This window comes from Megalops cyprinoides, chromosome 10 (assembly GCF_013368585.1).
Source record: "Megalops cyprinoides isolate fMegCyp1 chromosome 10, fMegCyp1.pri, whole genome shotgun sequence".
NCBI classification, from domain to species: domain Eukaryota; kingdom Metazoa; phylum Chordata; class Actinopteri; order Elopiformes; family Megalopidae; genus Megalops; species Megalops cyprinoides.
The window spans coordinates 11249083-11261386 of record NC_050592.1 but is presented as its reverse complement, the minus strand read 5'-3'; the positions used below and the strand labels follow the sequence as shown (position 1 = coordinate 11261386).

The window sequence follows — 12304 nt, the reverse complement described above, 5'->3', positions numbered from 1 at the left end:
CATTGATTCAGAATGGGTCTAGATCTTGGGAAGGCGGTCTGTGGGATCTAATTCAGACCTTCAGAGCTTTGTGACTACCATCTGAAGTTATTTTGGTAAAAAAAAAAACTTGAATTACAAATCAATTACCAAGATAAGATGAACACTCCTAGCTTAAGAGCACCCTCATGAGTGCCTACACTACAAGTGCATTTTACAAATTTCTCAGGACCCAACAATAATGTTTCTGATCATAGCATTAATTTCATTTGTAGTAGCTGTGTTTTGTTTTACTGTTAACCTCACCTAACTGGCCACACATGAAGATCTGAAGGGCCACAGGTTGACCACCCCTGGTCTAGACTGTGTAGAACAGTGATTGTGTTAATGTTTGTGGATGTCATTCATGCAGATGTTGAAGGTATGCACCCACCAATTTAAAACTACTCTAAAACTACTAATTTAAAACTTCTCCCCTGCTCATCTTCTTCCTCCTTGTATCCCCAAACCCAGCTCAGGCCTCTCTGTGTGTCCCAGCAGAGCCAGGCCCCGTCCCTGAAGCGCACAGCCGTTGGGCTGCCCAGCGGTGGGGGAGCAGAGAGCTGATCGGGCCCAGAGCGTGGATCTGTGTCAGAGGAAGAGGATGAGGAGGGAGGCACTGAAGAGGGGCTGAGCACGGACAGCAGCTAGAGAAAGAGGCCGAGAAGGGTCTGTGCCACTCCGTGAGGGCGTCCTGTTCTTCTGTGTACCCTGTGGCTTCTCCACCGAGGATCGGGGGGATTCCTGCAGCATATCCCCCAGCACCGGATCGACCCCGCCTCCCCGCAGGGCCTGCTACGCCTCCGCCCCTCCCTCAGCTGCCACCATTTCATCGCTCACCACGCGCGCGAGGGCCGGGACCCCGCCCTCCAGCCTTCCCAGTGCCAGGCCTACTCCCACGCCAGAGCTGCCTCCGACCCCACCCACCTCCCCCTGCCCTCCTCCTTCTCCCCTTCCAGAGCTCCCTCAGACTCCAAGCTGGGCGAGGACGCTGAGGCCCGGGGTTGACTGCACTGTGTGTGGCCGGCACCTCAAGAGGGCCTCCGACCTCAACACACACTTCCACACTGTACGGTATGGCTTTCGTCACTGTACATAAGGCAGACAAGCCTTAGTAGAGCAGGGAAGCACAGACTCCACACACGGCAGTCGGTCTTGAACAGTAGCTGCAGAGTGGAAGGATGGAGAAGGGGAGAGAGGACTGGCAAGAGAGCAGTCAGAGAGTAGGAAAAGAGCGAGGGGGCGGTGAGTTTCTTTGGCCGTTGGCGGACTGGTCCCTGTCTCCCCCACTTGTTGTCCCAAGCGCTTTCCTTCTTCCCCCGCTGAATAGAGCGCTGTGTCACATCGTAATGGGGTGGAGTTTAGACCGAGGTGAATGACAACACTAAGTACCGGGGCGTTGCACTGAACCAAACATCCCACTGCAGAGCCCAGCTGAACACTCCACAGCTGGCTGGAACAAAGAGTAAGACAATGGAGGGCAGAGTGAGGGAGCTGTTCACTGCTGTTCCCTTTGAAGCACTGGTTCCTACTGTGTGCTTCTTGAACTTCCTGTGTCTTTCATCTCATTCTGCTCTCTGAATTCTGGATCAGCTTCCTTTCTGATTTTTAAAGACAGTAACTACAGTAAGACAGCAGTCCTTATAACTCTAATGTGACCTTTAGTTACACTGCAGAACTGGGTCATTTGACCCTTCATTTCCTCTCTGTAACACTATGTTAGCCCTAGTCGGTTATGACTCCAGCTGTGAGTGCTTGCCACCCATCTGCGGTACTGAAGTCCATGTGTTTTCAGTTAGCGAAGAGAAGTTCTGAAAAATGATGTATTTATTCAAATGAGGGCTCGAGTGCCGGAAAGCCGTTACGTGGACATCCTCAGTGGAAGACTTAACAATAAATACCACTGGTTTATAATTTGAAAACATTCAGTCCTTTGGTGTTCGATGCTGGGTCGCTGGAGGCAGCAGCCCTAGAAAAGCTAGTGTTCTTTACTTACTGGCTTCCACAGAAACACTGCATGTCCACTGCAGCTGAAGAACTATTAAGTTTTTTTTTTTTGTGATTTCCATATTTGAAACAGCACTATGGATGAATCCACCAAGACAATCCTTCCGTTTATGTTCTGATGGAAAAACTTGTGTGATTTGACAGATGACAGTTATGACTCGAGACACTAGTGCTAGTGGCATTGTAAGCATACACAGGACAAATGAGAACTACAGAGAGGTAATCGTATGTAAGAGGAAACTTCCTGAGTATTTATTTTTCTTTGTATAGAGTTCTGTAACTGTTGAAAGTATGCTGGTTGAAAAACGTCATGTAACTTCAGCCACCAAATGAAGTTACCTGTGAGTTATAGACTTGCCATAATAGCATGTGTTGAATGTTGTGTATGCGAAAATATACATGCATAAAAAGTTTTTATTTCAAGATGTGAAGAAGTGTAGATATAGATTTGTACTCTAAATAACGGTTTTGGTGAATGGTTTCCTCTCCTATCACTTCAGTCGCCTTGGTCAGGTTGTCATACACTGAATTCCACTGTTCCACTCGGTTTCATATACGTTTCTTGTTTTGAAAATGTATGAACAGGTTATGGTTACCTGTGGCTTTCCTTTGTAAGCATCCTTGATCAACTTGAGCTCCCTCCCCCATTTTGTGAGGTTGTGTTGGGGCCATTTCTTAACAAAATTGTATATACTGAATATTCATAATCCTGGAAACTCCCCTGTAGGATTTCTTTTCAATGGTTTCAGCTCAATAGGAAACATACAGAAATGGAGGGAGTGTGTGTAAAGCTGGGTAATAGTGTATTGGTGTAAGAAAAGGGTATGTTTCATAGGTAAAGTTATTTTTTACTGAATTTTGCTGCATTCCTTAATCACAGAATCAGTGCTAGTCGTATACACTTCTCTACTACCCAGTGTTAATGATCAGTGTGCCCTTGTCAAAGGGTCTGTTTTGTGTTTTCAGCCTGAAGTTGTGATGTTTGTAGAGATTTATATAATTGTTTTTTTTTTTTCTTTTTTTGTTCATTTTCTTATTTTTCTTCCACAGTGAGTATGTTGTTTGCATAGATACAGATCTGGGTGTTTCTAAAATAAATACAAAAAACCGCATTTGTCTGTTTTATTCTGTTTGCAAACTGCCCGTAATGGAACTATATGTCACTTGTTCTGAGGACAAAAAGGCTGAAGTTGAGTTACGTTGGTTGAAATGCTTAAGCTGGCAATCCAATGTTCATATACCACAGTGCAGAGAAGAATGGGGCATGTGCGGTATGTCCCTCCCCTGTGAAAATAGCATGGCTCAGTGAAACAGAATGGACACAACTCTTTGCAGGCAATTTTTAATTCAGTTTATTGCCCAAACGTGTATAAAGCCATAGGTATCTTAAAAATATTTATTATCAGCTCTGACAGTTACATTTTTATGCATGATGCAGTGGCAGACAAAGGATCAATCTAATAATTATCTAATAATTGCTTATTGGTAGGCACTAGCTTGAACTAATAGACCCTGTCTGAATAACTCTTCTATTGCACTGAAAATAAATAGTGTTAAATGTGGACATCTCTTGCTCTGTAGGTGGAATATATGGGTATAACTGAGAAATACAGTGTCAATGTAGCCATTTCACACCATCTCCCAATCTACTCCTATCTGTGCAATATTTTAAGGTGACACATCTGGGGGTGTCACCTTACGCTGTAAATAAATTGAAATATGCTAATTATAAAAGCCACTAGGCACATTAAATTAAGTAGAAAATTGTATATTTAAAGCACACTACAGTAAACATTTTAGGACTGCAGTGAGATGCTGGTGAATCCCAGCAAACCTGACTGAAGAAGGATTGGTGGTTTCCCAACTGCATAAGTTATATTACTGTTTGAAGCAGTCCCTGCCAATAACAGACAGATCACTTCAATTGCACAAATGTGAAAAAGGAGAAATAAACATTTATATTCAATGCCTGTCATCACACAGGCTTGCCATTTTTTCTCATTGGTATATTATGGTCTGTATTTGTAAAAACCAAAAGCACAACCTTTTCAAAACAGGTTGCTGTTCACAGGGAAAATAATGTTCCCCTCCCTATACACTTGTCATAAAAAGTTTTTTTTTTTTAATGAAAGCATGGCTGTTGTTAATCACTGAAAATCATGAAATAAAAGCAGCTTATAGCTTTACAGCAACTATGTAGTAGCTTTACAACTACCTTCACATTTTGCTTTGCAGTGGGAGTGGTGTTCATTTTTAGGCTGAATGCATTTTATAGCATGAAGAGGGAGGAGAGGGGCCCATTGCAGGTATGCACAGCTGATTTTTTCTTTTCATTTCTTGATTTGATTATCTTTGATTTCTTCAGATTTTAGACTATTCTCTGTCAAAGCAACTTATTCTAGTAATGAGAACGTAATGAGTACAATGCATCATCTAAGAATTTATTATATTGAAGTTACTCGTGTATTGTATAAAGCTAGGGGCTACTGTAGATTTATAATCTGTTACAGCATTTCATATATATAGAATATTCCTCTATAAATGTGTTCCTTTTCATAATTTAAAGGTTATTAATGGAAAGGGTACAGGACTATAGCTGAGGTTATTAGGAACCCAGGGTGGACGGGTTCTGGTATACCCCTAATGAGCCTACCCTAGGATAAGCAAAAGCAGGGGCTGCAGGAAAACTACACTTCCCATAATCCACAGTCTGGGGGCTCCTCCTGAAGGAAAAAAAGGAAAATACATTTAAATGACGATACCGGCGGCCCAACAATAATCTTTGCCTTGTTGAAATTCATTCTACAGTTACCCTGCTCTGTGTAATGCAGCTGAGCGATGCAATTGAGTACAGCTCACTAAAGCATAGAGAAAAACTCTTGTCGGTTTCCATTTTCTTCCAAAACAACTGCTAAGACCCCCCACTTCTGATTTTGTGTCCTTCGCTTTTCAGCTGTCATCCCATTGTCTCAAGATCTCCATCTTCCTGATTCTCCTTCTGCTGTTCTCCCTATCCTTCCTCCCTCACCACTTTAGGTATCCCACTTTGGCACCCCAGGTCACCATCTTTTGAGGCTCAAAGGCTCCACCTAACCCCGTTTGGGCTACCTTGCAAAACTTTTTCTACCTGTCTGAGGATACAGTATAACATGTTACATTATTCATATCATGATTACTCACGGTAAGCCCATAAAAAGTTACAAATATCTGAATTACATATTACTACAATATACATGTACAGTTTCATTTTTTTAGCTAAAACCTGATGCCTCTAAGCAGTACAGTGCATCAGATCAGAGTAAAGCTGGAGATCTCTGCATTTCTTTCACTGTTCTCTCCAGACTCCTTTTTTTTCCTCACCATACTGCTGCGGCACTGGAGTTGGTGAGCTTTGGGTGATGACCTCAGCTTTTTGAACGGACACCCCCAGAGCCTCCCCCAGGGCCGCCCGCTGGAGGTCCCCAAGAGCCACTCTCTGGGCATCGGTCACCATGGCAGCGTTGTCAGGGCCCAAGGCCTTCAGCTGGTTGGCCGAGAGCGCCTAATCAAAAAAAGACACGACGTGGCATGAGGAAGAGTAGACGCGAGGAGGGAGGGAGAGAGAGAGGACGGAACAGAAGAGATGTACTCACGGCCAGGCAACTGGGGGGGATGAGAGGGATGACGGACTGACTGAGGAAAGAAAGGACAGATGGACTGAGACTCTGGAGCTCCGTTGCATTCAGACCAGCTGAAGGAATGACAGGGAAATAGAGCTTGTCATTTCAACATACATTGCAGAACATTTTCAACAACGCACAGGGCCAATTAATGGCAAAAACGGCACTGACCGAATAACTAAGTTACAGAGCAAGACACAGAATAGAACAGACTGTGAGAGCAAGCAGCTGAAGACAGTGTAGTTACTCACCGATGATGTTTCCCAGGGTGCTGACTTGGGCCTCAGTCCAGTTCCTTGGCAGGCCGAACACACGTACTGCCCTCTCCTTCAGCAGCTCCGTTATGTTAAGAGGACACTGGACACTGCCCACAACCTTCACCGCCTCCCTGTGAAACATTCGTTCAAGCATTCATTCATTGTCATCCATTCATTCATTCATTGTCTCATGACTCTCATGTAATCCATTCTCAGCTAGTCAGTGCAGGGTCAGACTCTCACCTGAAGGCGGTAGTGTTGATTTGCCCTGCCTCCTCTCGGCTCATCCCGCAGATGAACTGACCCAATCCCACGATCTCCAGAGCTCCCAGTGATCCAACTGTCACACCAGCACGTTTCGCATAGCCCTTCCACACCGCTTCTCTCTGTTGGTGAGAAACAAGCTCTTCATCATCATCATCATCATCATCATCATCATCATCATCACCATTGTACTTCTACTTGTACTTGTATCATAAACTGCACCTTTGTCACCATCACATTGTTGGGGCCTAGCATTAGATTACAGGCATTTAGCAGATGTTCTTATCCAGTTTGAAATACTTTTTTTTTGATTAGGGAGTGAATCATCTTTAGTCTAGAACAGAGGTAGTCATCATCATTATCATCATCATCTTTATCATCAGTCTTGCTCTTGTTACCATCCTGATCACCATCCCCACAATCAGCGCCAGTGCCGCTGCATCTGGACTGGCTCCTGACCTGGGGGTGCGTCCAGTTGCAGGGGGACAGCAGCTCCAAAGTGTCCGGCGAGGTGATGTTGAGGTCCTGCAGCTCTGTAGAGTTAAAACCCTGACACACACAGCCCAGCTGCCGCACCCGAGTCTCAGAGAGGGAGTGTGCCGCACCCCACACCTGCAGGGAGGAGAGCACCAGGACAGGTGTCTGAGGAGGACTGGATCACTGATGGATTTGCGCAAGGACACAAAAGCAGTGGCTGGCTCAAGATTCAAACCCACAACCCTCTGGTCAATGTAAACACTGCATTCCAATTCAGCCCAGTCTGCACCCCTCTCTTCCCCTTTGCCATCCCCAGTGCCGTACCTGGATGGCTCTGGCCCTCAGAGCTTTCAGCTGTTGCATGCTGTAGTTGCGGACTCCCCCTAGTATGGGCACGGCCTCAGTGAAGACCTCATCAGACATGTTGGCCAGCTGGACTGGGCTCCAGTACACATTCCTCTCCCTCAGCTCCTCAATCAGAGACAGTGTGGGGGACTCTATGGATAGGGCTGGGAAAGTGTAGGGAGAGTAGGTAGAGAAGAATAGACAGAGTGGGATGAGTAATATGCAGGGGAGAAATGGAGATTATTTCTCCAGAAAGAAAGCATATTTAAAAACACAATGGGAAGACAGAAACAAGCTTCCTTCATCAAGTGTGTTCCTGGAGCCAAACCCAGACAGATCATAATGCCAAGTACAAGCAGCTACCCTCTCTCCTTCTGCGGCTAACGTTGGCGGCTGGTGCACGGGTGGTGGTGAGAAAGAAGAGCTTCTTGAGCAGTGGGGAGAGATCGGGCTGGGTGCGAAACTCCTCTGGGGCAGGCTGGGACAGGGGAGGGGGCAGGCTGTCCTTCAGATCCGTCAGAATGCTTTTCAGCCAGGGCTTTGAGAGGACATGGCAAGAAACCGGGGAGCACGTTAGTGTAACACACTCAGAGAGAGAAATGTGAAGTCATGGAGATTGTGAGGCGGGTCATGTAAGTGCTAACCTTGTAAGTCAGAGAGCTGAGCGCAGAGTCATTCAGCAGGAGGAGGGGCCCCATTACTGTCATTGTGCTGGAGGACCAGCTTGAGGGGTCACTGTCACAGGAAGAGACATATATTACATTAAATTTCATTCATTTAGCAGACGCTGTTATCCAGAGTGACTTCCAGCACAACAGAACATAAGCGTATCCATTCAAGTTGAATGAGCAACACTGTCAGATCAGACTAACAACACTACCAGACCAATGAGTATGAACACAACACTGTTCAAGCCATACCACACTTGTGCAACCTGACTCAACAAAGTATAATGCCATACATCAGTCACTAATATAACTGTCATAAAAGTGCTGTAAGTGACTTCCTTTCTAATGTAGGACAGCTTCAACAAAAGAGCAAAATTGTATTCTTAGAGGTACCCCTTACCCATACACATCCTTGACCAGTTTGAAGATGGCTGCCCTATTGATGCGAGGGATCTGCTGACACTTGGCCAGGGCCAGCAGGCTGGCGTTGCGGGCATCAGAAGCCAGGGCAGAGAGGCGTGATGGCCCCAGCTCACACACAAGCGGCCCCAGACTGGTGACGTCAGCAGTGGTCAAATCGGACACGTTTTTCTTCTGTTTAGACACAGACACAAGGCAACAGCACACTGACATAGGAGCCAAGCATCCATCAGCAGTATTAGTGGCAGTATAACCACGGGGTTACTTTCAGGGCGGCATAGTGTAGCATAGTAGTAAGGAGCAGAGCTCGTAACCGAAAGGTTGCTGGTTCAGTTCCTCACTGGGACGCTGCAATTGTACCCTTGGGCAAGGTACTTTACCGAAAAATTGCCTCAGTAAATATCCAGTAGTGCAAATGATAATATACAAATAATAATATGTTAAACTGTAACCTATGTAAGTTGCTCTGGATAGGCGTGTCTGCTAAATGACAGTAATGTAATTACCCATATGTGACTGTGCAAGGATATTGAAAAATGTTGAGCAGATACTTGAATATAGGGTGTAAATACTTATAAAAGAATAAAATAATTTTTAGCATCTGCTTTTGCTGTAAGAGAAAGTTGTAACATTTGTGAAGGCTTTGAGGATGTTGCAGAAGCAGCATTCGCATGTGTTTACCAGGCACGCCAGGGCCCTCTCCACCAGGGCGGAGCGGGAACGGGAGCTGAGGGGTAGGGTGGAGAGGTTGGCCTCCAGCATCTTCGCCAGGAAGCCAGAACACACCGAGTCTGGAAGACCCAGGATCTGCTTTTCACTGGGGGGGGAAGGAGGGAAAGAAGTTAGAGGTAAAGTGAAAAGGAAACAATAGAAGAAAAGCTAAAATATTCTGTTGATGACTGCAGTCAGTGGTACTGTGATAATCATGTTAATGGCAAAAAAAAAAAAACATGCGTGACTGACGGCAAGTGGATCAGCAGCGGTGTAGGAATGGCCCTCAGCTCAGAGTCAGTGATGTTGGTGAAATAGCCTGGCCTCTGCTGTTCCAGGCTGGAGAAGAGCTTCTTCGCAGAACAGCACACCTGATCCAGAGAGACAGATTAAGCGAGGGAGAAAGAGAGACAGCAGATAGGAGGAGTAGAAGGAGAGGAGCTGTAGTTACCTGGGTGAACATAAAGAGAACAGACATACTCAATCCAGATGATGTATTAATGTATTGATATAATCCATTTGTTATATCTGCCTGAAATCAGAGAAATACGCACCTGTGTGATGGTGAGCCAGTGCATGCTCCGTGTCAGTGTCTGAGCCACCTCCAAAATGTCACTCTTATTGACGCGGTCAATCATTTCACAGGTCACACCCTGCACCGCCGAGTTCAGTTTCCTGTCCAAAAGGGCCACGTTGTTATTGTTCAAATTGATTTATCATCCTCATTTTAAATAATATAATCATCATCATCAACATCACAACAATGACCATCTCAATATGTTTTATCATGATCTTGTATAGTCACAGCAATCATAACCTGGAGTCATCATAGCATAACAATCTAAATACGTTTGCTTACATAATGTCTTTAGGCTGTATAGTCCCTCCCAGAACCTTCCTCACCAGAAACGCTGACTGTGAAGTAAAAGACAGTGAAGCGGTGAATGTCTGGCTGTACCTGAGTATACCAGTGCACTCTGACAGTGAGGCAGCTGGGAGGTACCTGGGCCCGGGTCCAGTTCTTCCCCTCCAGCTCATCCACAGATCGCAGGTCGGCCTGCTCCAGGGTGGACAGGGACAGGCTGGCCAGCAGGGGGCCGGAGATGCTGCGCACCAGAGCTGATGCATTCACACCGCTGCGCAGCTGAGAGGACATTCAGACCGGTTACTCTCAAGCCCAGCAAAGAGGCTAGCGCTATGCCACCACTACCAAGGTACGATTTGTTCGCAAGTAGAACGACTGAATTTTTTACTGCAACTTGCAGGGACCCGCCCCTATTCCACCCCCATTTTACCCTTCGCCATCTTTACTTTCCCACATAAAGTTTTTTTTTTCCAATTTTTTTTCCAAATTTTTTTTCCATTTGTTCCAAAGCACTTCACTATTCCTTCCCTCCATCTCATTCTCACCCCTTCCAGTAGCGCCGTCCTCTGTAGCGAAGACATCTCACGGCTCATGGTTTCCAGTTCTTCTGTACCCAGCAGCTCCTTCGCCTTGGCTTTCTGGAGCATGGAGCTCGCCACCCCTCGCACCACCGAACCCAGAGACACCAGCTTCTCACCAGACACCTCCTGGGCAGGACACAGAGCAGGAAAGAACAAATACATCCACAGACCAACAGAGCATGAGAACAGTGAATAAGAAACGAGGTACAGGAGTAGGAGACAAATGGAAAGAAAGGATGAAACAGAAAGGGTTTGAGGAAAAACAAAGACCAAAACAAGAAACAAAGACCAAAATGACAAAACAGCAACACCCCACCTCGTCCTCCCTCAGCAGCTTGCTGGCCAGGGTCTGAGCCTGCGCAGGGATCCACTTGGCCTTGCTGAAGGTGGACAGGGTTTCCTGGACATCGGCGGTTTTGAGCTTGTCCAGCTGGGAGAGAGGCAGGGCTGACACGGCTGAGCCTAAAGACTGCAGTGTCTGGGGGCTGAGGGAATCCCCCTTCTCAGAGGAAACCACCGCCATCACTAGCTGCTTTGTCAGCTGTGGAGAGGCAGGGGTACACAGCAAGGAGAGGGGGAATGGTAGAAATTATACAAGAGCAAGGGGGGGGGGGGGGGGGGTTAATAAGAAAAATGATGGGGGTTCATGTTAATAGACAGCTGATATGTTCACAAACAGTCACTGGCCCACACTTTGACAAAGCAGAATGATTAAAAAAAAACAGCATTTTTAGCGTTGTGTGTACCGTGTCAGCTCCTGAGTTCTCACACTCTCCGAGCTGGGAGAGGAGGGTCTTGCTGAAAGACGCATTGAGAGATGTGGCGTCATCATCGTAGAAGCATGCCAGCGAGCCAAGTCTGAGTGGGGAGAGTCAACAGGTTCAACGACAGGCTGATGCTTGCAATGTAGTTATACATTAACATGAACACCCAGCAGACACTCTTTGCCCAAAATCTACATTTTCAAATCACAAGGTACCCACCTGCCCAGTTGTTGGAGGAGCACCTGCTTATTATCTTGCAAACATTCCTTCTTCAATCTGCCAAGGAGTATCCTGCCCAGGTAGGGGGTAACACCTCTTACTCCTCTAAAGGATTCTGGGAATTGTGGTGTCTGGAAGAACTGACAAAGCTGAGAGAGGGAAACAACAGAGTGAGTGAAAATGTATATATTCATATACTCTTAAATATTGTAAGCATTTACCCAATACGAACACACACACACCCACACACACACAGACACACACACACACACACAGACACACACACACACACACACACACACACACACACACACACACACACACACACACACACAAACTATCCATGTCTTAAAACCTTTGCACACTGTTGTTAGCGACATATACTAGACACAAAACAAGATCTGGAGCAGGACCTCTGCTTTGGGGACAGTTTGGAATTCAGCAGAGGGCAGCAAGGTGAGGAATGGGCCCATCATCTCCATCACTTCAGCCTTCAGCCACATCATCCCGGGTGGGCAGCCTGGACCTGGGCCTGGACGACCTGAGTAGATAGCGGAGAATTGGTGACTTTTTTCAGACATACAGCTTCCAATATCTGATGACTTACTCTCTTATTGTCTTGGGGCCACAAATGCAGGTAACTGACAGCTTACTCGTGCCCTCTTCCTCCTCTTTCCTTCTCTCCTCTTCCTCCTCCTTCTCATTCTTTTTACCTTTCTCCCCCTCCACTTTCTCTTCTGTTATCTTGTCTTCCTGTTGATTGTCACTTTTTGGCTTCTTTCCCTCCTCCTTATCCTTTTCTGTCTGTTCCTCTTTTTTCCCTTTCTCCCCCTCTGTATTTGACTCTGCCATCTGCTGCTCCATGTAACCACTGTCTGTGATTCGGGGAGAAATTTTACTAGTTAGTGTTAGATTGAACACATGTTTTAAAGGCATGAATATTGAAGTATGAAGTATTGAATTTTAACAATCCAAAGGAAATAATCATACACAAAACAAACCTCTCTCATAAAAAAGTACTTAAGTTCACTTTTTGAACAAACATTTAA

General features: G+C 45.8%; 1 protein-coding gene across 1 annotated transcript in view; it reads right to left on the bottom strand.

The window, feature by feature from the left end:
- Positions 1 to 4381: 4381 nt before the first annotated feature.
- otoa (otoancorin) overlaps positions 4382 to 12304 on the bottom strand; it is a 12247-nt gene continuing 4324 nt past the window's right edge. The window contains exons 9-29 of the mRNA XM_036539714.1: positions 11969 to 12130; positions 11669 to 11796; positions 11256 to 11404; positions 11019 to 11130; positions 10589 to 10813; positions 10237 to 10398; positions 9830 to 9970; positions 9686 to 9741; positions 9381 to 9501; positions 9079 to 9197; positions 8797 to 8932; positions 8096 to 8289; positions 7672 to 7762; positions 7391 to 7565; positions 7007 to 7191; positions 6665 to 6817; positions 6185 to 6327; positions 5936 to 6072; positions 5658 to 5755; positions 5386 to 5566; positions 4382 to 4748 (exon numbers count right to left, since the gene is read on the bottom strand). Of these exons, the coding sequence (XP_036395607.1) occupies positions 4675 to 4748; positions 5386 to 5566; positions 5658 to 5755; positions 5936 to 6072; positions 6185 to 6327; positions 6665 to 6817; positions 7007 to 7191; positions 7391 to 7565; positions 7672 to 7762; positions 8096 to 8289; positions 8797 to 8932; positions 9079 to 9197; positions 9381 to 9501; positions 9686 to 9741; positions 9830 to 9970; positions 10237 to 10398; positions 10589 to 10813; positions 11019 to 11130; positions 11256 to 11404; positions 11669 to 11796; positions 11969 to 12130 (2942 nt within the window). The 3' untranslated portion in view covers positions 4382 to 4674. The remainder of the gene's footprint in view (positions 4749 to 5385; positions 5567 to 5657; positions 5756 to 5935; positions 6073 to 6184; positions 6328 to 6664; positions 6818 to 7006; positions 7192 to 7390; positions 7566 to 7671; positions 7763 to 8095; positions 8290 to 8796; positions 8933 to 9078; positions 9198 to 9380; positions 9502 to 9685; positions 9742 to 9829; positions 9971 to 10236; positions 10399 to 10588; positions 10814 to 11018; positions 11131 to 11255; positions 11405 to 11668; positions 11797 to 11968; positions 12131 to 12304) is intronic.